Source organism: Typopeltis vanoorti, chromosome 21 (genome assembly GCF_054136105.1).
Source record: "Typopeltis vanoorti isolate ZY-2024b chromosome 21, IOZ_Tvanoo_1.0, whole genome shotgun sequence".
In the NCBI taxonomy this organism is placed as follows: Eukaryota; Metazoa; Arthropoda; class Arachnida; order Uropygi; family Thelyphonidae; genus Typopeltis; species Typopeltis vanoorti.
This window is the reverse complement of record NC_143569.1, coordinates 90,451,506-90,472,951: the sequence shown is the minus strand read 5'-3', so window position 1 is coordinate 90,472,951 and position 21,446 is coordinate 90,451,506. Positions and strand designations below refer to the sequence as shown.

Below are 21,446 nucleotides of genomic sequence, written 5' to 3'. Positions count from 1 at the left end.
GTTAAGCTACGTAAGAAGGAACATAAAAGAAACGAGACGTAAGGCTAAGCTTATTACTAATGTGGATCGCATAACAATGATGCAATCTATTTAACATAGAGACATACGCGATAGAATTGATTTCGCGACTGTAATAATAAACACTAAACTTGAATACGTTGTCCTGAGATATCAATGAGAAAGATACTAGACACACATTATTTAGAAGAAGGGACAACACGACAATGGCGCAGCTGGTAAGAATCTGATTATATAAGGTTTTAAGTAAGCAAAAGGATAGAATCAAGAAAGTAAATTATTGTATGATAAGATTAAACTGATAAACTAACAAAAAAAGAGAAAGCCAAAAGTTTAACAACTGTATATATGTACCCGAGCCAGTACTCAGGACAAGAAATCGGAATGGGATAGTTAGAATAACGCACCAAGATAGGGGAAGGAGAAAGGGACCTCTGCATTTCGTGTATACTAATGCCAGGAGTATTAGGAACAAGAAGGAAGAATTTTTGGCCTTGATTGGCTCTTCCTGGCCACAGGTTACTGGCATTAGTGAAACATGGCTGACAGAAGATGACATAGTTAGTGGGATAGAATGTGTAGGTTATAGTGTGTTTAGGAGGGACAGAGAGAGTGTAAAATGGGGGAAGGAGTGTTATTAATGATAGCTGATGAACTGCAGCCAAGGAGAGAAGTTGTATCACAGGATAGTGAAAAGAGCTCATTTGAGGCTATTTGGTGTGAGATTGAGACTGGCAGAACAAAATATACATTTGGGTGTTGCTATAGACCAGGTGATGGAATAGATGGTGGAGATAGTATGCATAAACAATTTGATGAAATGAGCGGAAGAAGGGTAATTATTATGGGGGATTTCAACTATGGTAACATTGATTGGAAGGAGGAGAGGACACACATATGAGGAAGGAAATGAATTTTATTCAATTATTAAGGGATAATAATCTGAGACAGCATGTAACTGAAAATACTAAGGGTGTGAGAGTGCTTGACCTGGTAAAAGCATCTGAGAATTTGACTGTAACGAATATGACCATGCTGCCACCTATTGGTGAGAGGTCTTGACCTGCGAGGTAGCTAAAGGTGTGGAATTTTCGATTAAGACAGGGTATATGTGGAATTACCGTGCTGGTGTTGGATTCTGATTATGTAGAGATTAGAGTAATTATTTGCTTCAGAATCCAACATAATCTTCCATCACAAAGGCTAGACTTGTAAATATTATTTAATGTAAACAACTTATTTTACAATTTAATATTCATATAACTACCTTAATTTTGTCTAATATTTAATTATTTAATCAAAGATATATGTATTAATAATGAAAAGACTGTATTATTAAGCTATTTTATAAAATAGCTTAATAATATTATTAAGCTATTTTAATTATTATGTTAATATTATAAGAACTTGTATTTGATAATTTAACTGCACATTATTTGAAATGTAAATATTCTCTATTTATTCCTGTTTGTAATGTTTAACGTTATGTAATAGCTCAATTTTATTATATTTTGTTTTGTTGTCATGGAAACATATGTAAGTGAGCGAGCACGTTTTGGAACACCACGTGAGGTTTATTGAAAAGAGTTTAGAAAGAAATCACGAGAAGAATTTAGGCGAGAAGAATGAATATAAAAAGCAATGAACGCAGAAATTAGGAGATTAGAGAGAGATTGGCATTAGGTTGGAATTGGACATTCGGGAATCACAGTGCGATAATAGCGAGTCAGCAAGTCACTCAAGCAGCTAATAAAGTCTACTAGTTGAGAAGCAGTTAGCTAATAAGTTGTAGAATAACAATTATAGCTACGGAAGACAGCTGAGTGACTACTAAATAGACTAGCGATATTTGAGTTGAGATTCAATTTCAGGGTCGACCTGTCAAGGACACACAGAATCTTGAAATAAAGCACGGAGTTACTTGAATAGTAGAGGCTGTAAAATTGAGGTTTACCGTTAGCTGTGCTTGGAATTATAGTGCCTAAAGAATTAATCGAATGCCGGAGGAATGAACAACTGTGCATATAAAACCTAAAGTTAAGGAATTATTGTGTATTGCCTTATTTCGTGAGTGATCAGTAGTACTTTATGCAACAACGTTTGTTTATGTGTATTGTGATGGATGATTAATTCAGTTATTGCTTAGAAGAATTTATTTAATGAGTGCCGTTTACTGTTTAAAGTGTTTACAGTTGTAAAAAGTGTAAATGTATAAGTCGATGAAGATAGAAGATTATCGGTAAGATTATTCCAACCATTAATATTCCTATACAGAGAAGTGTGAGAGTTTCATTCTAGAATTTCCTTATACTAACAGTAACTATTGAGGAACTGTGAGAAGACTGTATTATAGAGACAACAGATTTACCATTGTATGACTTGAATGATTGAATTTACCTGAGGAGTTAAAATGTTTGTGATATCTTAATTACTGATTTAAACTTAAGTGTAAAATTTGTGATTTTAAAATTAAATGTTTGTTTTTGTTTATCTAAAGTTGTATTTTGCCTGAATCTCTTTTACTGCACTATTCATAAAATATTCAAACCAAAGCGGGTAAATTAAGTAAGTCAAATATACTCGGCCAGTATATATATTAAGGAGAAATAGTTGAGGGTTGATTTATCTTCAATTCTTGAACTAATTCAGATATATAGTGGCGCAGTCTATAAATATAAATTTTCTCTATATTTGTATTAGAAATCAACTAGCAACTATTTTTTAGGTTGAGAACATCGTGATAACTAAATGTCGGATCCATGTATTGATTGATAAGAAGTAGGATCCAACACTGGCAACTATGACAAGCTTAGGGGATTGCTTGGATCAGTGCTATGGCATGTACAACTGCAAGGGCTGGATGTCGATAGAGCATGGGAAGTGATCAAGGAGCATTTACAGGAGGTTATGGCTGATTGTATACCTAGGGTCCGAATAGTAAAACAAGTAGGGGTTAAATGGATGAATAACACCATTAAGCTTGGGCTGCAAAAAAAGAAACAACTGTGGAGGGAATTTAAAGAGAAAGGTGACCTGCAGGCACACGGACGGTATAAAGTGCAGGCCAGAAGGGTAACGAGTGTGGTAAAAAAAGCAAAAGCAGATTATGAAAGGAAACTAGCTATGCAAGCTAAAGAGAATCCCAAACAGTTCTTTCAATATGCTGCAAGCAAAAAAAAAAACTATATACGGCAGAATGATTTTAAGGAATGCCGATGGTAAGGAGGTGACTGAATCAGTTGATATAGTGGAATTACTGAGCGAGCACTTTGCAAGAGTATATCATCCAGGTGGCGACAATGAGAAAATGAAGGAACCATTAGTTTATACGGGAATTTTGATGAAGTGGAGGTGAATAGTCTATTACAGAACATTAATGTGAATACATCTGTGGGATTGGATGGTATACCAGCACGGGTCTTACGTGAAGCGGCTAAAGAATTATCAGTGCCCTTGACCATGTTGTTTAATCTGAGTCTTGGGTCTGGTTTAGTCCTGAAGGTGTGGAAAGAGGGGAAAATAGTTCCACTGCAAGGAGGATCCAAGACTACTGTTGCAAATTACCGACCGATCAGCATATCAGTAGTCGTTGTCAAGGTCTTGGAGAAAGTAGTCAAGGGAAAAATACAGGAATGGATTGATGAAAATGAGATACTGTACGGGGGACAGCATGGCTTTGTGAAGGGTAGATCATGCCTCAGTAACTTGCACAAGTTTTATAACACAGTGACAGCTGAACTGGTAAGGGTAATGGGTTTACAGTGATACTGCTGGACCTGGCTAAGGCATTTGACAGGATACCACATGGAATTCTAATCCATAAACTACAACATATGGAAATGGATATAGGGTTGGTGAGATGGATAGGTGGGTAGTTGATGGAGGGATATCAGAGAGTAGTTTATTCAGGAGTAGAGTCCAAAAGATGGCCTGTGACTAGTGGTGTGCCACAGGGTTCTGTTCTTGGACCACTGCTGTTTAATTTGTTCATTAACGATATAGGGAAGGATCTAAGAGGAACAGTTCATTTGTTTGCTGATGATGCAAAGTTGGGTAGGGCAATAGTGAATGCAGAAGATGTCAAAATCTTGCAGGACGACTTGGATAGATTGGAGTTCTGGGCTAAGGAGAATGGATGTCAATTTAAGTGACAAAATGTAAGGTTATGCATTTTAGGGTGAAAAGATTAGCAGCAGTATACCACATTGGTGGAATTGTACTCCAGGAGGTTGATGAGGCCAGGGACTTGGGAGTGTTGGTGGATAGGGAGATGAAGTTTGGGGGCACATTGCAAAAGTGGCTAAATCAGCTCATCGACTCACTTTGTTGTTGAAAAATACTTTGACGAGCAGAGACAAGCAAGTTATTGTACCTCTGTACCAAGCCTTGATAAGACCTCATCTCGACTACTGTGCCCAGATTTGGTCACCTAGGTTTCTTCTTGATGGGAAGGAGGTGGAGAAGATCCAGAGGCGAGTGACCAAGATGATAGCAGGTCTATGGAATGAACCTTATGAGAACAGGTTGAAGATTTGTGGGTTGCAGAAATTAGTTGATAGGAGGAAAAGGGGAGATATGATTGAGACATACAAATTGCTAAAGGGTTTTTATAGGATTAATTCAGAGTCAAACAGTATGTACAGAAGGAATGAGCTGATTTAGCAGCTGCATCTGCAGCCTCAATTCCCTTATTCCGATGTGGCTGGGAATCCGAATCCAGCAGAACTGAACATCTAAATTAAGGATTTTCATTTTGTGAAACAGGTGTAGCACCTCATGAAGTACTGGATGTGGATTATACATAGGAGAGGAGATAGCCTGTAAAGAGCTCAATGAGTCTTGTAAATTATACACTTTTGGTAGCAGTTTTCTTTTATATGCATAAGTACAAGCTGAATGGCATGTAACTCTGCTGTATAATTATTGCAGTCTGGTGGGATCTGATCTGAGATAATGTCAGGAAGCACAGCCAACAGAGGTATTAGTTCTTGAACCATCAGTATAGATGGGTAAGAAATCAGCATGTGCTGCTCTGTGTGCATTAAACAAATGCAGGTAGATGGATGATAGAGTATAAGATTTCTGTAGCTGACAAAGTGAGAGGTTGCAGGATGGTGTGCAAACTTGCCATGGAGGGATGCTGTTATGTTTAGTGTAGCTAATGTTGTCAACATTTATACCAACAGCTTGCACAGTTTCTTTAACACGCATACCAAAAGGATGTATAACAGTTTGATGTGTGTGATATTGAGCTTCCTAGTGCAGAGATAAGATACTAGTCAATATAGATGATCTGGTAGAGATTTTATTTTTAGAGCATAATTAATTTAGAGATAACTGTTTCCATTGAAGTGATAGAGCCAGTTCATTTGCTTCAACATTAAGACTTTGAGTGGGTGATGTGCAAAAGGCACCAGCAGCTATCCGTATATCTTGACGAAGGATGGAATCCAACCATTGTAGATTACTCTGTCTTGCAAAACCAGAGACTTGAGACCCATAATCCAGCTTTGAACGTATAAAAGTGCAAGATAAAGATGGAGCAATGAAGCTCGATCAGCATCCCACTCAGTAGAGGATAGAGTGCGAAGGAGGTTCAAAGTTTTTTTGCACTTTTCTCATAGTTGACAAATGTGTGCTAGAAATGTAAGTTTTCTGTCAAAGATGAGTCCCAAGAACTTGGTCGAAAATGCACTTATTACCAGATCATGAATAACAGCATATCCATTCTTACTTCAGGATCTGGTAATAAGTGCATTTTCGACAGAAGTCAACACAGACACTTTTTTCGGTTGCTGAAGTTGTCTTTCAATTACCGTCATGTTACGTGAGTGACAGTAAATTGTGAAGTCATCAACATATAGAACATTGTCTACAGTGGGAGGAAGCTGTTCAATGATTGAGTTAATTTGAATAACAAAAAGGGTCACACTTAAGACAGAGCCTTGAGGAACATGTTCTTGATGATATGGTCGAGATAGCATACTTCTCACTCTGACTTGGAAAGTTCGCCTGGACAGAAAGTTTTTTATAAATACAGGGAGGTGTCTTTTGAGACCTAGGTTATAGAGGTCTTTTAATATGCCATATATCCAGGCTGTGTCATAAGCTTTTTCCACGTCAAAGAAAACTGAAACGACATGTTCTTGCTTCAGAAATGCATCTCTTATACAAGTTTCTAAATGAACCAAATAGTCTAAAGTTGAACGATGTCTATGGAAACCACATTGTGTACTGGAGAGAAGACTGTTGCATTCTAAATACCAGAGAAGTCTGGCATTAACCATTTTCTCTAGTACCTTACAAAGACAGCTGGTCAGAGCAATCGGTTGATAATTATTTGCTTGTGTTGGATCTTTTCCTGGTTTTGGGATAGCAATGACACTTGACTTATGCCAAGAATTTGGAAACTCTGCAAGCAAGAGAAGAAGATCCATAGAAGGTGATGGTAGATGTTTTATCATTTCATAATGATAAAACATCTACCATCATCAGGCCATCAGGCCCTACTGCACTAGGGTGAGAATGTAGCAGAGCTCTTTTTAGTTCCTTCTTAACAAATGGCTGATTGTATGGACAAGTCCATTGGTAGAAAAATTTAGCTTTGTTTCTCTTGCTGCTCTTTCAGTATTAAAAATTCAGGAGAATATGAAGCTGTTGCTGAGATTCTAGCACAAATTTCTCCCAAAGTGTCTGCAATAGCTTTGGGATCAGCAATAACACTTCCATTATGGTCTAAGGTAGACAAACAATGTGTACTATATCTGCCTTTCATTTTCCGGATTGTATCCCACACAATTTTTGGACTGGTCATTTGATTAATTGAATCCATGATTTTTTTTGACTCTGACATCTCACATAACGTGCTTTGGTTCGGATACGCTTAAAAGGTATTAAGTTTGATGTAGTGGGGTATCTACGAAATATGCCCCATGCTCTGTGTTGATCTTCTTTGGCTGTCAGGCATTCTGGGTTTCACCAAGGCTTTGGATAGAATGGAAACTGAGATTATGGATGATTTTTTCGGGATGGAGGCTGCTGCTGCTGCCTGGACAATGCACTCTGTTATATACTTTACCGCTTCGTTGATAGGTGTTTGACTGATAGTATCAGCATTAAATTTTGCAAGATGAGAAAAACTATTGCAATCAGCCTGGTCCATTTATCATAGGTATTCGTGTGGGTGAACATGGTTCTTGTGAGAACATTGTGCATAGAACAGGGAAGTGATTGCTTCCACATATGTTCTCTTCAACGTCCCATGTGAGCAGTGGAAGAATGGAAGGGGAACAGATTATAAGATCAGTTGCAGAATATGAATGGGTAGGCATATGAAAGAAAGTATTAACTTTATTATTTAAAAGGGAGCGGTTATTATTATCAAGGACTCTTTCAATGATTTGACCTTGTCTGTTAGTGTTGGCAGTATCCCACAGAGTATTGTGGCCATTAAAGTCAGCCATCAAAAGTATGGGTTCAGGCAGTTGCAAGATAAGATTGTCGAGATCAATTTCATTTAACTCAGCACTCGGTAGTAAATAAATTGACCATACTGTAACAAGAAATCCCACACAGAGCTGAATCGCTACTGCTTCCAGAGTAGTATTAAGCTGGACATGGTGGAAAGGAATATGACTGCCCACTAGGATAGCTACTCCTCCATGAACAGGACCACCTCCAGCTTAATACTACTGCTTCCAGAGTAGTATTAAGCTGGACATGGTGGAAAGGAATATGACTGCCCACTAGGATAGCTACTCCTCCATGAGCAGGACCACCTCCAGTTCTGTCCTCACATACAACAGTGAAATTCCTAAAGGTACAGTCCTCATTGGGTCTTAAGTACGTTTCCTGTAAACAGAAACAGAAAGGTTTGTGTTTCTGCAACAACATCTTGATATCATCGATATTCTGGCGAATCCCATGACAGTTCCATTGTAAAAATTTTCCTATTGTCTTGATTTTATTGACTTGTCTGGTTTTCGGGAGGTTGAGGACTTACCTTTGTCAGATTTATATTTATCCATTGTTTTAGGGAAGTATGGACGGCCAGTGTCCATCTCTTCCTCTTGTAGAGTGTTCAAAACATCAAATGTGTTAGGGTCAGTTGGTAGGTTTAGTTTACTTTCAGTGGGTACCGAGGTATCCATTTTTTCTGTGCAAGTGTCTGGTAGTTTATCTTTGAGTGATATCTTTGCCATAATTTTTTGGACAGGTGAGTTTTCATCGACTTGGACCATTTTTGAAGTTGTCTCTGGAGTAAGGCCATAGGTCTTGTGATTAATGTGCTCAACAGAGAAGCACTTGTGATCATAAAGTTCAGGTATGGTGAAATTATCAGATGGTGGAACAGACATACGTACATGTTTGAGTTGCTGTTGGCACTTTTTTAATTGTTACTTTTTCAGCATAAGAGGATCTTAGAACAGGTGTAATGGTGGCCAGCTTTCTTTTTTGCATCTGATATGTTATGTTTTGTTCTGTTTTAATTTTTTGTATCTTTTTCATCTTTCCAATTCTGACATGCATGAGAGTAAGCTGGATGATCTCCCTGACAGTTGGCACATTTAGCTTTTTTGCAGAGCAAGATTTGTTATCATGTTCTTTACTACCACATCAGGCACAGGTAGTAGAACCATGACAGGCAGTTTGGGCATGTCCATATCTATGATATTTAAAGCATCTCAGTAGGTTAGGGATGTACATTCTAACAGGACAGCTGAGATACCCTGCTTTTACAGATGTTGGAGGCCTAGGTGTATTAAAAAGTAAGGATGATGTTCTTGGTTGAAACCATGCGACCATCCCTGAGCAGGATGCGCCTCACACCCGTCACTCCTTGATCTTTAAGCTCTGAACATATCTCCTCATCAATCAAGGAGATCCCGTTCTGTTATCACTTCTCTACTGGAATTGAGTGTTCTATGAGGTGTTACTGCGATTTGTATTCCAACTATTGTTGCTCTCAGCAGTTTCTCGGAATGTTGCTGACACAATGTTTCCACGAGGATATCACCAGAATGCATTTCTTAACAGTTTTGGGAGGTCCTGCTAGTCCTTCTAAACCCTTTTGAATAAAGAAGGGTGACATTTTCCCAACTGGTTTTTCACCTGTTGCATGAATGATTAAAAAGTTTGGCACATTTATGTTAGTATCTGATATCTTTTGCTTCTTGCTTCTGTTTCCATATGCTGTATCTATGGTATCAGTACTTGGTTGGGACTTTGTTAGGGTCCCTGAAACATTTGAGGATGAAGGATTTATGCTCAAGGAGTTTTTAGTTCGGCACCAGAGCTCCCCACCCACCCACCACGGAGCCACACGGGGATGCCCACTACCCAGCAAGCAAAGACTGTGCTCATCGTTGGAGATTCATTCAACTGAAACATATTTATCATACTGAATCTTAAAATCCTTAACACTTCTTGATTTAACAACACATTCTGGTAATGCGTTCCATTTACTGACAATTCTCCATGTAAAAAAATCTACTCCTCCTTCCCTTTCACCACATTCTTACATAAATTCCAGAGATAGCCTCTGGTTTTTCCCTTCTTGTCTTCTACTCTTTTTATAATCTCATCTAGATTAATTTGATAAAATCCTTTCACTAACTTAAATGTCACTATCATATCACTTCTTTCCTCCTATCCACCAAACTCTGCAATTCATATTTCTTCAACCTCTCTCCATAGCTAGCATTCCAAAGTTCTGACATTGTCTTAATCACTTGTCTCTGGACTGTCTCCAATGTTTCCACATCACACTGAAAACCAGGTGACCAAATTTGAGCACAATAGTCCAAGTGTGGTCTGACCAGTGCTTTATACAGCGGCACAACCACTTCCTTATTCCTACATGTTAAAGTACCTCTTATCATAGCAGCACTATGATATGCAGTCATTGCAACACTTGCAATATGCCCTCTAAACTTCACTAGTCTACTGTCAACTATCACTCCCAGATCTCGAATCTCATCCACTTACTGCGGTATGGCACAGCCTTATATTTCTGCATTCCAAAATGCAACGAGTTGTATTTTGGAATGCAGGGCAACTTTCCTGCATTGTATATAGAAAACCTATGCACATAGGCAGATACATTCACAAACTCTCCCACCACCACCCCTCTCAACAATATGGCATTATTAAAATTCTAACCAAGAGAGTCCACAATCTTTGTTCCAGTGGAACCACCCTTACAACTGAGCTTGACCACAGTATTAAAAAATAATCAGTCCTCCCCTATTCCCCGGTCTTCTCTTCAGAAAGCGTTTAGAAATGCCATCACCATACCCTACATCTGTGGCACATCAGAAAAATAGCCAACAGTTTAAAAAAGTACAACCTACACACAGCATTTAAGCCCCACCGCAAACTTGCTACCCTTATCAGTTCTACAAAAGATCAGTTCCCTCCTCTCTCGGTGCCTGGAGTTTATAAAGTACCCTGTACCTGCAAGCTGGCATACTTTGGACAGAGAGGCAGATCAGCAACCATCCTCATGAAGGAACACAAGTCATACACCTGCAACCACGACTATGGTCAGTCAGGCTTGGCTGACCATGTCTTGGATACAACCAACAGGATCTCATGGGAAAAAAACCACCATGCTCCACCACAGCAAATTCAAAAAAGAGAGGCTATTTTTAGAATCAGCAGCAGCTCTCAGAAATCAACCAAATCTTAATAAATACAGTTGCATTAAGCTTCCTAAGATTTGGGAAACACTTATCATCAGAGATACCACCTGACATTCCAGGCCACCTACAACCGCCTTTAGAGGGTGCTCCACCTAGATAGCACTTTAGAGTCACCCACGTGGTTGGGCTTCATATTGTGTAGTATTTGTGTAGATGTTACATTAGTTTTTTTTAATCCCTGAAGATGTCTCATTGACTAAGACAAAATATAGGAAGTATTAAATTCTGTTTTAATCCTTTCTGATTGCTGTATAAAATCCATTAAGCCTCCAACATGATGTTAAGAACTACGCACGGATCTTTAAAGATATTAGCCTTGCAACAAAAATCAGAATCGTGAAAGCAATGGTATTTCCTGTGGTACTGTATGGATGTGAAAGTTGGACCCTGAGAAAGAGTGAAAAAAGGAAGATAGATGCATTTGAATTATGGGTTTGGAGATGCTTACTAAGAACACATTGGACTGCAAAGCAAATCAATAAATCCGTGATAGATAGAACAAAGCCAGATTGCTCCCTCAAAGCTATGATCATCAAGTAAAAATTGTCATACTTCGGACATATTATGCGAGCAAATGACAGTCTGGAGAAGTTGATGATGCTTGCTAAAGTTGATGGAAGCAGGAGAAGAGAAAGACGAAGAATGAGATGGGTGGATGGAGTTAAAGAAGCAACTGGAATGCACTTGGGAATTCTGAAAGATATGGTCAGGGACAGATCTGAATGGAGAATGTATGTTAATAGAATCACCTGTCGAAAACGACTCAATGAAACATAACAACAAAACATCCTTCCAGAAAATTATATATCTTTCATTTTCTATTCCTGACATCACACCCTCCTCAGACAACCAAGTTTCACTTATTCCAATTATCTTTGGGCATATTGACTCAATCAATGCAACAAACTTAGTTCTCTTCATTTGAATACTCCTTACATTTGTGTACAAACATAACAATCCCTGTGTCTTTTAGGCCATTCTACCAGCACCAACATCATTCCCTATTCTAGCTGGTATACCATACCTCTCTTCAGTCTGACCACTCCCATTTCCCTGTATCCTGACTCTGATTTCCATTCCTACCTGTCTCATCCTCACCTTTACACATTCCATCATCTTCTGCTGCAGCAACCCCATTATCAACCTCATATTCATCTTCTTCCTGCCGTACAACCATTTAGTTGTGCTATTCTGCTTCATAAGTAGATTATGATTTACTGCATTAACTTCTTGACTCTGTGCCTTCTCAGAAAACAATAGCCTTTCTAAATGCTCAACACCAAACCCATTCAAATGCAATCCATCAACTTTAAACTATTCCAACTTTTGTTCAATTCATTCCACAGATTTACAAACTGAACCCGCTTTGTGACACACAACTCAGACATCTTACTATTCATTATCTCTGCTCTCGTTCTCAATTCACTATTGTCATATCTGGTCAACACGCTAATGACTTTTCCAATGACACTATTCTCCTTTACCTGCTGCAACAATTTCTTCAAGTCTCTATTGACATTTTTTTTTCCCCAACTAAGTCATTTGTGCCAATGATTACCACTAATTTTGATGCCTGCTCTTTCCTTTTCTGCAACACCTCAGTTATTTGTTTCATTGGCTCACCAGAAAAGCATGTTTTGTGCACTTTATTAGTCATCACACCTCTAATGATCGAGTCCCCCTACACAATGATATATGACTAACCTTGGACTCTTTCTTCATAATACTAACTTCCTCCTTCTCATTCTCATCAGCCAATCTCTTCTTTATATGTTTAATATCCTCTTCCAGACGTTTCATTTCACTTTTCATTTGCATCAACTCGTGCCTATGCTCTTCTACTATGGTCTCAACTCTTGCTTCCATTTCTAATCACTCTAATCTATCACGATAACGAATAAAAAACAATCACATAACAAAAGTAGACCAAGTGGCTATTAGATATAGCATATTTTCAATATCAGAAAATGGATCAAAATAATTTATACACCAAATGTTAAATTAAGCACTTTCTGAGAATATTTTTTACACTTAAAGTAATAACTTTTAATAGTTTCATAAATATATAACAAAATTTAATTATATAATTATACCTGGAGGAAGTGACAAAAGTGCATGGTCCTTGAGTGCAGCCAACCAGTACTTGCTCAGAGACATTAATTCAGGCGAAACTAACCTAAGTAAACTTTCATGACTAGAAGATAATTCAGATTCATCATCTACATTCTTAAATTCTTCTTTTTCTTTTCTGTCTTGTGCCATTGCTACCACATATACCTGAAATCAAGAGAATAATTAACCTTTTTCATAACAGAAATGCAAAGATATTAACTTATTATTCAGTCAATTATATACATTATATATATAAAAAAACTAAGTAATGAACTTTCAGAGTATGTTTTCTTTCATATACCAACTTCCATCCCCACCCCACAAAAAAAAAAAAAAAATGCTTAATGAAATGTTTATTACCAGGTTTCTGTTTACATACTTTGAAGCTGATAATACTTAAGATGCAGTAAAGTGAATGAAGCAGTATATTCACAAGGAATACTGTTCTAGTCAGTCAATCACCAGTAGGAGTTCACAAATCATACATGCAATGGTTGTAGTTGTATATTCACCCTTCCTCTGTCACACCTATAAAGGTTTTGAGTAAACCATTATTTATATAATGGTTTAATAGTGGGAAGGGGAGAGGAACCAATGATGATGAGTGAGAGGAGGTATATGAGGAATTGAGTAAACTTGATATCAACAAGGACATGGGATTTGATGGTATATCACCATGTGTCTTGAAGGAATGTTACAGGGAGTTATCAACAGCTTTAACTCACATTTTTAAACATGAGTCTTAGATTAGATCAGGTTCTAAACGAGTGGAAAGATGACAAAATGTTCTGCTTCATAAAGAGATTATAAGACTAAGTCTTTGAATTACAGGCCAATCTGCTTGTCTGGAGATGTAATCAAGGTGTTGGAGAAGCTAGTGAGGACAAGGATTCAGAACTGGGTTGACAGCAGTATAATTCTCCTTAATGGACAGCATGGGTATGCTAAAGGCAGATCATGTTTTAGCAATCTGCTTACTTATTATAACAAGGTGACAAATACATTGGACAAGGGGATGGATATACAATAGTATATTTAGATTCTACAAAGGCTTTCAATAGATTTCCACATGGCAAATTAGTAGTTAAATTGGAATAGATGGGGTTGGATAGTAGATTAGTGCATTGGAATGAAGACTGGCTGTCTGAGGTATCAGCAGGTTGTATATGGGGGAGTGATATCCCAGAAAAGGAAAGTCAATAGTGGTGTGCCCCAGGGGTCTGTTTTGGGGCTATTGTTGTTTAATTTTTGTAAATGACATTGGAAAGGACTTAAATGATGATATACATTTGTTTGTGGATGATGCAAAGTTAGGGAGCGCAATGATAGACCGTTACAATGGGTGTGGAAATATCAGTTTAATGTTGCAAGGTGTAAGGTTTTAAAAGAGATGCTGGAGAGGATTCAGAGACAATTGAGTAAGTTGGTTTCTGGTCTCTGGAATGTTAGGCAGATTGAGAGAATGCAAATTGCAGAACCTACTAGATAGAAAGAAGAAACATGATTGAGATGTATAAGTTGGTAAGGGGTAATTACTAGATTAATGTGGATGAGATTTTTCATAGAATATCTGGAGACAGAGAAGAATGAGAGGTCATCCCTGGAAGCTGTATAAGTGGTGGGTGTGAACAAGGGGTGCAGGGACAGTGAATGCAGTTAAGTCAAGGTATGATGAGCTGTGTATGCGAGAGTGGGACCTTCCATGGAGGTCTGTTGATGATAATATACTAAATTACATAACTCCTCCATTTCTTCAGAAAATAATGGCAAGTGATCACAAAAATCCTTCTTTTAACACAAACTGTTTACTAAAATAAAGAACCAAAAGGCTTTGACCACGAGTTCGCTTAAGAAAAATACACCTCTCTAACACTTCGAGTTCCTTAGTGAACGAGTTTTTGCACTCTTGAGGTTTTTGCCTGGTCTCTGAGGAGAACCAACCAGTTCAAAACAGCTGTCAGATCAGTGAAACCTTATCAAAATGGACCAATAGAAGGTAAATATATGGACGCTTAGGAAAGCGATCATGTCTTCTATAAAATCTGTGCTAGAGCAACTAGTAAATGATAGTGAGTGTATTCCCGTAAGCTCTCTGGTCAAATTTCGCATGAAACTTTCATAGTTTCTGCATTCAGCTTTGAAATAGTGCTGGATTTAATATCCACTTGATTCATATAAAAAACTGTTGATTTTTTGCATTCCTGAGATTACTGCAATATTCATTTCCTGCTGGTAACCAAGATCTTGGTTAATAATGCTCAAATAATGTTCTCCACATCTTCAGTTAATTTTTATTATTAAAGATGGTAATGGATTATAAAATTTTGAGCTAAATTCCACAATTGCTCAGGCATTTGGCACACATCTGATGTTAAAATCCCTTATAGTTCTTTCATTCTTAATTTGCTGCTTCAGTGGTTGCATCTGACCATTTTTAGTGAATGTTTCATGGTTGCTTATTTTTTTATGGTAATCCCACACGAAAACTTCAATACAGTACTGATACCATGGATGGAGACAAAGTAACATCTTTTTTCATCAGCCTCTTAGATGATTCCCTTCAGAAAATTTATAAGAAATCAAAGAAAGCTATTCCAAAACACAGAACAGACAGAACAAAAAGAGGAAGAAAAATTTTGTTCTGTGAATATGGTTCATAGTTCATGGATATGAACTATGAAAACATGTGAATAACTACTATAAATGTTCAGCAGATTTAGTGTACAGAAATTGATATAATCTCTGATGAACAGTGAATATAGGACACAAATTTTCTACATCATACTCATTTTGATAGTATAGTGTAGTAGAATATTAATCAATCAGTACTCCTCCATATGTACTTAATCAATCATTTTCAGTGAGTTTTCAGGGATACCAGAATTTGAGAGTTAGACAATTTGTGATTGCACAGAGTTAATGTGTAGTTTCAGAGAAAAAGTAAGGCCTGAAGTAAAGGAGAAAACAATTTCTTGGACGTTAAGGTGATATTTGTGATATAATTATGCCACAAAAGACTGGAAATTAGCTATCTCAAGAAGAGGAAACTGCATCTCAACTAGAGATTTGGATATTGTTAAAAGTAAGACTGCAAATAAACTTTTTTGTTGTTTATTTACAATGAAAATAAGACATTTACATTGAGAAATAATTTATTTACTTATTTATTTGCTAGCACTGAAGTTAACAAAGCTATTGAAACACCACTGAAGAATCTTTAGAGATGGAATTTAGAGATGTAGATTTTCTAAAAGTTTTGATGATTTGCATACTGCAAGCTTCTCAAATGAAGAGGCATGCAACACACTGTTATCAATAAAATAACAGATTTAAATTGCAATCATCTAGAGTAGTTACTGATAAACAAAAGGAAGAGAACAGATAAACTAATGGAACAATGTGGTACTCTGGCATTAGGTTGCAAAACTAAAGTATAAAGTTCCATCTACCATTACATGTAAAATGCGATGAGAGAAAAGTTAGCAACTCAGATGAAGCAGATGGATCATAAGATGAGAGAATAATTATACAGCTGTTTAAGTTTCTCTGAAATTTTCTGTGGCATTTTGTTAAAAGGTGGATGAAATAAGCAAGCAAACCCATATTGACCAACATTGGCAGAATCTATGCTAACTACTGTATTTGTTGTGAGATTTCCAGGTAATGTAGGAGTAGAATGTTAAAGGATCCTAACATTATTTTAGAGAGAACTGTGGCAAAAACGAATGAGAAAAGATGTGTTGCTTTTCTTGGAAACATATTCAACATAAGTTCATTTTCAATCTGCAATGCATATACAAGTAAAAAAGGAGAGCAGGAAAAAGTGACAAAAAAAAAAGACAATATAACGTGACAACACAAACCTTCAGAACAGGAGAATGCTATCTGTAATGGGGGATCTTTTGGTATCCAGAATAGACAAAATTTTTCTAATCTCTGGCAAAAACCACATAAAGCACAAAATAAGCATGGAATGGTACAAGAACATTTACTAAGATCATCACTACAAGAACTGGAGGAAAGTGAGAAGTCAAAAGATTGGTTTTTTCTGTGGGTAATAATGTAATGGAACCATCTAAGTGCAAATGATAGTAGAGGCAGGGGTAGATTAAAGTTATAAACAACTTTTGCAAAGCACCAGAACATATGGCTGTTCATTTGAACATGATGCAGATTTCATTTATTTGATTCTTTCAAAATGTGTTTTGGATATGTTGATAATTTGTTTAAAACTATTCTACTTCTGAACAGGCTTTCCACCAATTCTTGTAGGATAAAGGCCTAGATACGTTCATGATGAGGATTTAAATAGGATAATAGGGAATGGATGTTGCCATAACTATGAAAACTGTTTCTATTATTTATCTGGTGCAAATGTTTGAATCAGAAGACCAGAAACATCCTCATCTACCCTCTTTCTCTTATACATAAATGACCTACTCTTAATCACTACAAATCCTATCCATAGCTTGCCGACAATAGTGCTTCCACTCATCCTACTCCTCTGACAAACCAAGTAGTTCCCAGATATCCCTTATATCTAGATCATCTGCAACCAGTGCCTTAAACACTGATCTCCATACCATTCTTTAGTGGGGTGAGGATAACCTATTCACCTTCAAATGCCATCAAAATGCAGTCCTGCCTTTTCTCTCACAAAAGGGATCTCAGCTCACATTCCCTCATCCTCAGTAATACACGCATCACTAAACAAGATGAAATATCTCTCCTTGGACTAATATTTATCTCCAACTTCTCTTGGCACAAACATCACATCAATATCTTCATCAGCTTCTAAAAAACTGGGCATTCTTTTCCGCTCAAGAAACTATTTTCCACTCACCCAGCTACTAACCCTATGTAAATCCCAAATCCACTCATGCTTAAAACACTCTATATACATTTGGGATGGTGCACCTAAAATCTCCTTAAAAATTCCTGATTTGTTCAGAAGAGAGCAATCTGGCTTATAGATGGCCCTTCCCCCTCACAGGTTCACTTCAACCTCACAGTTATCTCACAGATGCAGTGTTTCAGCTGTGTCTCTTCTACAGGTACTTCCATGGTCACTGCTTCAGCGAAGTGGCAAATATTATTCCTCCACTTGCTGTTAGGCCTGTTAAAACAAGAGCAGCTGCTGTGCAACATCCCTTTACAGTACAATGTAAACTCCCTGAACCTGTTTCTCCTCTTCTTCATTTATTCCATCTACCTCTGTCTTCTGGAACTGCCTTTCTCATGATGTGTTTACCATGAGGAAGGCTGTTCCTCAACCTACAGCTCTTTAAGAAGAATGTCAATAGGTTCCTTCTTTCTCAACCCTCACTGCATCTCACATACGGCACTGATGTGTTATAGGTTTTCTTGTACCTCTTGTGTGTGTAGAATAAAAACTGTCAAATTGATAGCAGTGAATGTGTAAATAAGTATGTAGAGAAGGTGTTACTTCTGGTGTTTAGGATGGAAAATTATTTCTACCAAGCAAGCAGCCCACAGACCCTCTATTGGTGTTAATTCGTGTACTACCCCCCCCCCCCCCAAAGTATTGTGACCATTTAAAACATTATGAGTATAGTGGGATAGCAACTGCAACATGAGATTATCAAGGTACTGTCAGAGGAGAATGGCAACTTCTTTTATGTTAGTATTGAGTGGGACTTGTCAGAATTGGATAATGATAAACACAAGAATAGCAATTCCTTCTCTATTCTGTCCTTACAGATGGTGAAATTTTTTTTTTTCCCCCCGACCCCAGTCCTGACGATACTTTCAGGCGCAAACTTTGTTTGCACACACTTGGATAAAGGAAGTAAACCAAAATTATTATAAACTTACAGATGGTAGATATACACATAGAATCCTCACCAGGATTCAAATACTTGCAGATAAAGGCAACTTGTCTTATGTTTCTGCAAGATGGCTCTTTGCTGTCAACAATGTTTTGGCAGAATCCACAACAATTCCATTCTAAGAAGGTATTTATGTATGGTAGATCCATCCAGCTTTCAGTTTTGTGAAATTTTCCTTTTTTCAGTCTTGCTTTGTTCCTTACTGGAGAATTGTGGACAGCCAGCATCCATCTGTTCCAACTTAGGACACATATCCAAGATGTCATCAAAATCAATTCAGTATATGGACTGGGCATTTTAATAGTTTTGCATTCTTCTGTGGACATAAAGATATCTAATTTCATCTATTAGTGGGCATAGAGACATTGTCTTGTATTCCTTGCTCATTATTCTGATTATTTATTTTTTTGCTAAAGGATTCTCACATTTAAAGTGCTCTTGCACTTTTCTCTTAGTTGACAAATGTGTGCTAGAAATGTAAGTTTTCTGTCAAAGATGAGTCTCAAGAACTTGGCTTCTGTAGCTACTGGAATAACAGTTTGTCCTATTATTAATTCAGTATCTGGGTGAAGAGTGCATTTTTGACAGAAGTGTACAAGACAATTTTTTCTGTTGAAAACCTGAACCTATTCTAAGAGCCCACAGAGAAATTGTTTGCTGAAGTTGTCTTTCAATTACCCTCATGTTATGAGAGTGACAGTAAACTGTGAAGTTGTCTAAAGTGGGAGGAATCTGTTCGGCGATTGAGTTAACTTTAAGTGTCACACTTAAAGATAAAGCCTTGGGGAACACCCTGTTCTTGATGATATGATTGTCTAGCGTACTTCCCCCTCTGACTTGGAAAGTTTTTAATAAATACAGGAAGGTATCCTTTGAGACCCAGGTTATAGAAGTCTTTTAATATGCCATATCTCCAGGCTGTGTCAAACTTTTTCCATGTTAAATAAAACTTAAACAAAATGTTCTTGCTTCAGAAATGCATCTCTTATACAAGTTTCTAAACCAACCAAATGATCTAAAGTTGAACGATGTCTACAGAACCCACATTGTGTACTGGAGAGAAGATTGTTGCTTTCTAAATACCAGAGAAGTCTGGCATTAACCATTTTCTCTAGTATCTTACATAGACAGCTGGTCAGAGCAATAGATCAATAATTATTTGCTTGTGTTGGATCCTTTCCTGGTTTTGGGATAGCAATGCCAACTGACTTATGCCAAAAATCCTGAAACTCTTCCGCTGCAAGTATTCTGTTGTATATTAAGAGAAGGAGATCCATAGAAGATGATGGTAGATGTTTTATCATTTCATAATGGATGTCATCAGGCCCTGCTGCACTAGGGTGAGACAGTAGAAGAGCTCTTTTTAGTTCCTCCTTAACAAATGGCTGATTGTATGGCTCAAGCCCATTGGTAGAAAAATGTAGCCTTTGTTTCTCTTGCTGCTCTTTCAGTATTAAAAATTCAGAAGGATATGAAGTTGTTGCTGAGATTCTGGCAAAATTTTCTCCCAAAGTGTCTGCAGTAGCTTTGGGATCAGCAATAACACATCAATTATGGTCTAAGGTAGACAAACGGTGTGTTCTGTATCCATTTTTGATTTTCTAGATTTTATCCCATACCATTTTTGGACCGGTCATTTGATTAATTGATGTGGTAAATTGGATCCATGATTGTTTTTGACTCTGATGTCAAGATGCATAACGAGCTTTAGCCCAAGTTCCCCATGCTCTGTGTTGATCTTTTTTAGCTGTCTGGCATTCTGGGTTCCACCAAGGCTTTGGATAGAGTGGAAATTGAGATGATGTTTTTGGGATGGAGGCTGTTGTTGTTGCCTGGACAATGTATTCTGCTATATACTTTACTGCTTCATTGATAGGTGTTTGACTGATGGTATCGGCATTAAATTTTGCAAGATGAGAAAAAGAGTTCCAGTCAGCTTGATCTATTTTCCATATGGGCATCAGTGTGGGTGAACATAGTTCCTGTGAAGACATAGGCTTTTCACCTGTTGCATGAATGATCAAAACACTGCTACATTTATATATCATATATCTTTTATTTCTTACTCCTCCTCCTCCTCCTCCTCTTCTTCTTCCTCCTAACATGGATTTTAGGCTGGCCTGTTCTGGTCTCATGCTAACTCTTTCTTGGTCTTCCAATTCTTCTTTTTCCACTTATTTTATATCTGTATAATATTTTCGGTAGTCTGCTGTTGTCCAGTCAATTTAAATGTTCTATCCATTTTTGTTTCTACTGTCTTATGTAGTAATTAATTGGTCCAAGTACCCTAAGCGCTGTGTTGATCTTTTTTTAGCTGTCTGATCTTTTTTCAGCTTTATCCTCAGGGATTGTAAAATTTCTTCATTCATTTTATGGTCCAACTTGGTATATCCAGCTGTTTTTCTGAGAAATTTTATTTCTGCTGTTTGAATTCGTTTTTCATCTTTCCTTTTTATGGTGCATATTTCACTTCTGTATAATAAAGCTGGTTTTGACAAGACATTATATAATCTGATTCTAGTGTGTTTTTGCACTAGGGATGGCTTTGTTATGCCATTTACTTTGACAAAGTTTGATATTTTAGTGTCTATGTCTTTTTCTTCTTCGTATGATAAATCACATCCCATCTGAAAGTATTTACTTGTTCTAATATTTTATTAGAACAAGTTTTATTAGTTTTATTATGGACCCCTAGCTGGATCTATCTCCTCTCCTGCTACTACTTTGAGGAAGATCCACTTACTTTAATCTTTCCCATAAGGCC

General features: G+C 37.3%; 1 protein-coding gene across 4 annotated transcripts in view; it reads right to left on the bottom strand.

Moving 5' to 3' along the window:
- LOC150095098 (HEAT repeat-containing protein 5B) overlaps positions 1-21,446 on the bottom strand; it is a 665,516-nt gene that overhangs the window by 140,999 nt on the left and 503,071 nt on the right. For all 4 annotated transcript variants that reach the window (XM_090410861.1, XM_090410863.1, XM_090410862.1 and 1 more), the window contains one exon: positions 12,815-12,998. In XM_090410861.1, coding sequence (XP_090266987.1) covers positions 12,815-12,998 — 184 coding nt within the window. The remainder of the gene's footprint in view (positions 1-12,814; positions 12,999-21,446) is intronic.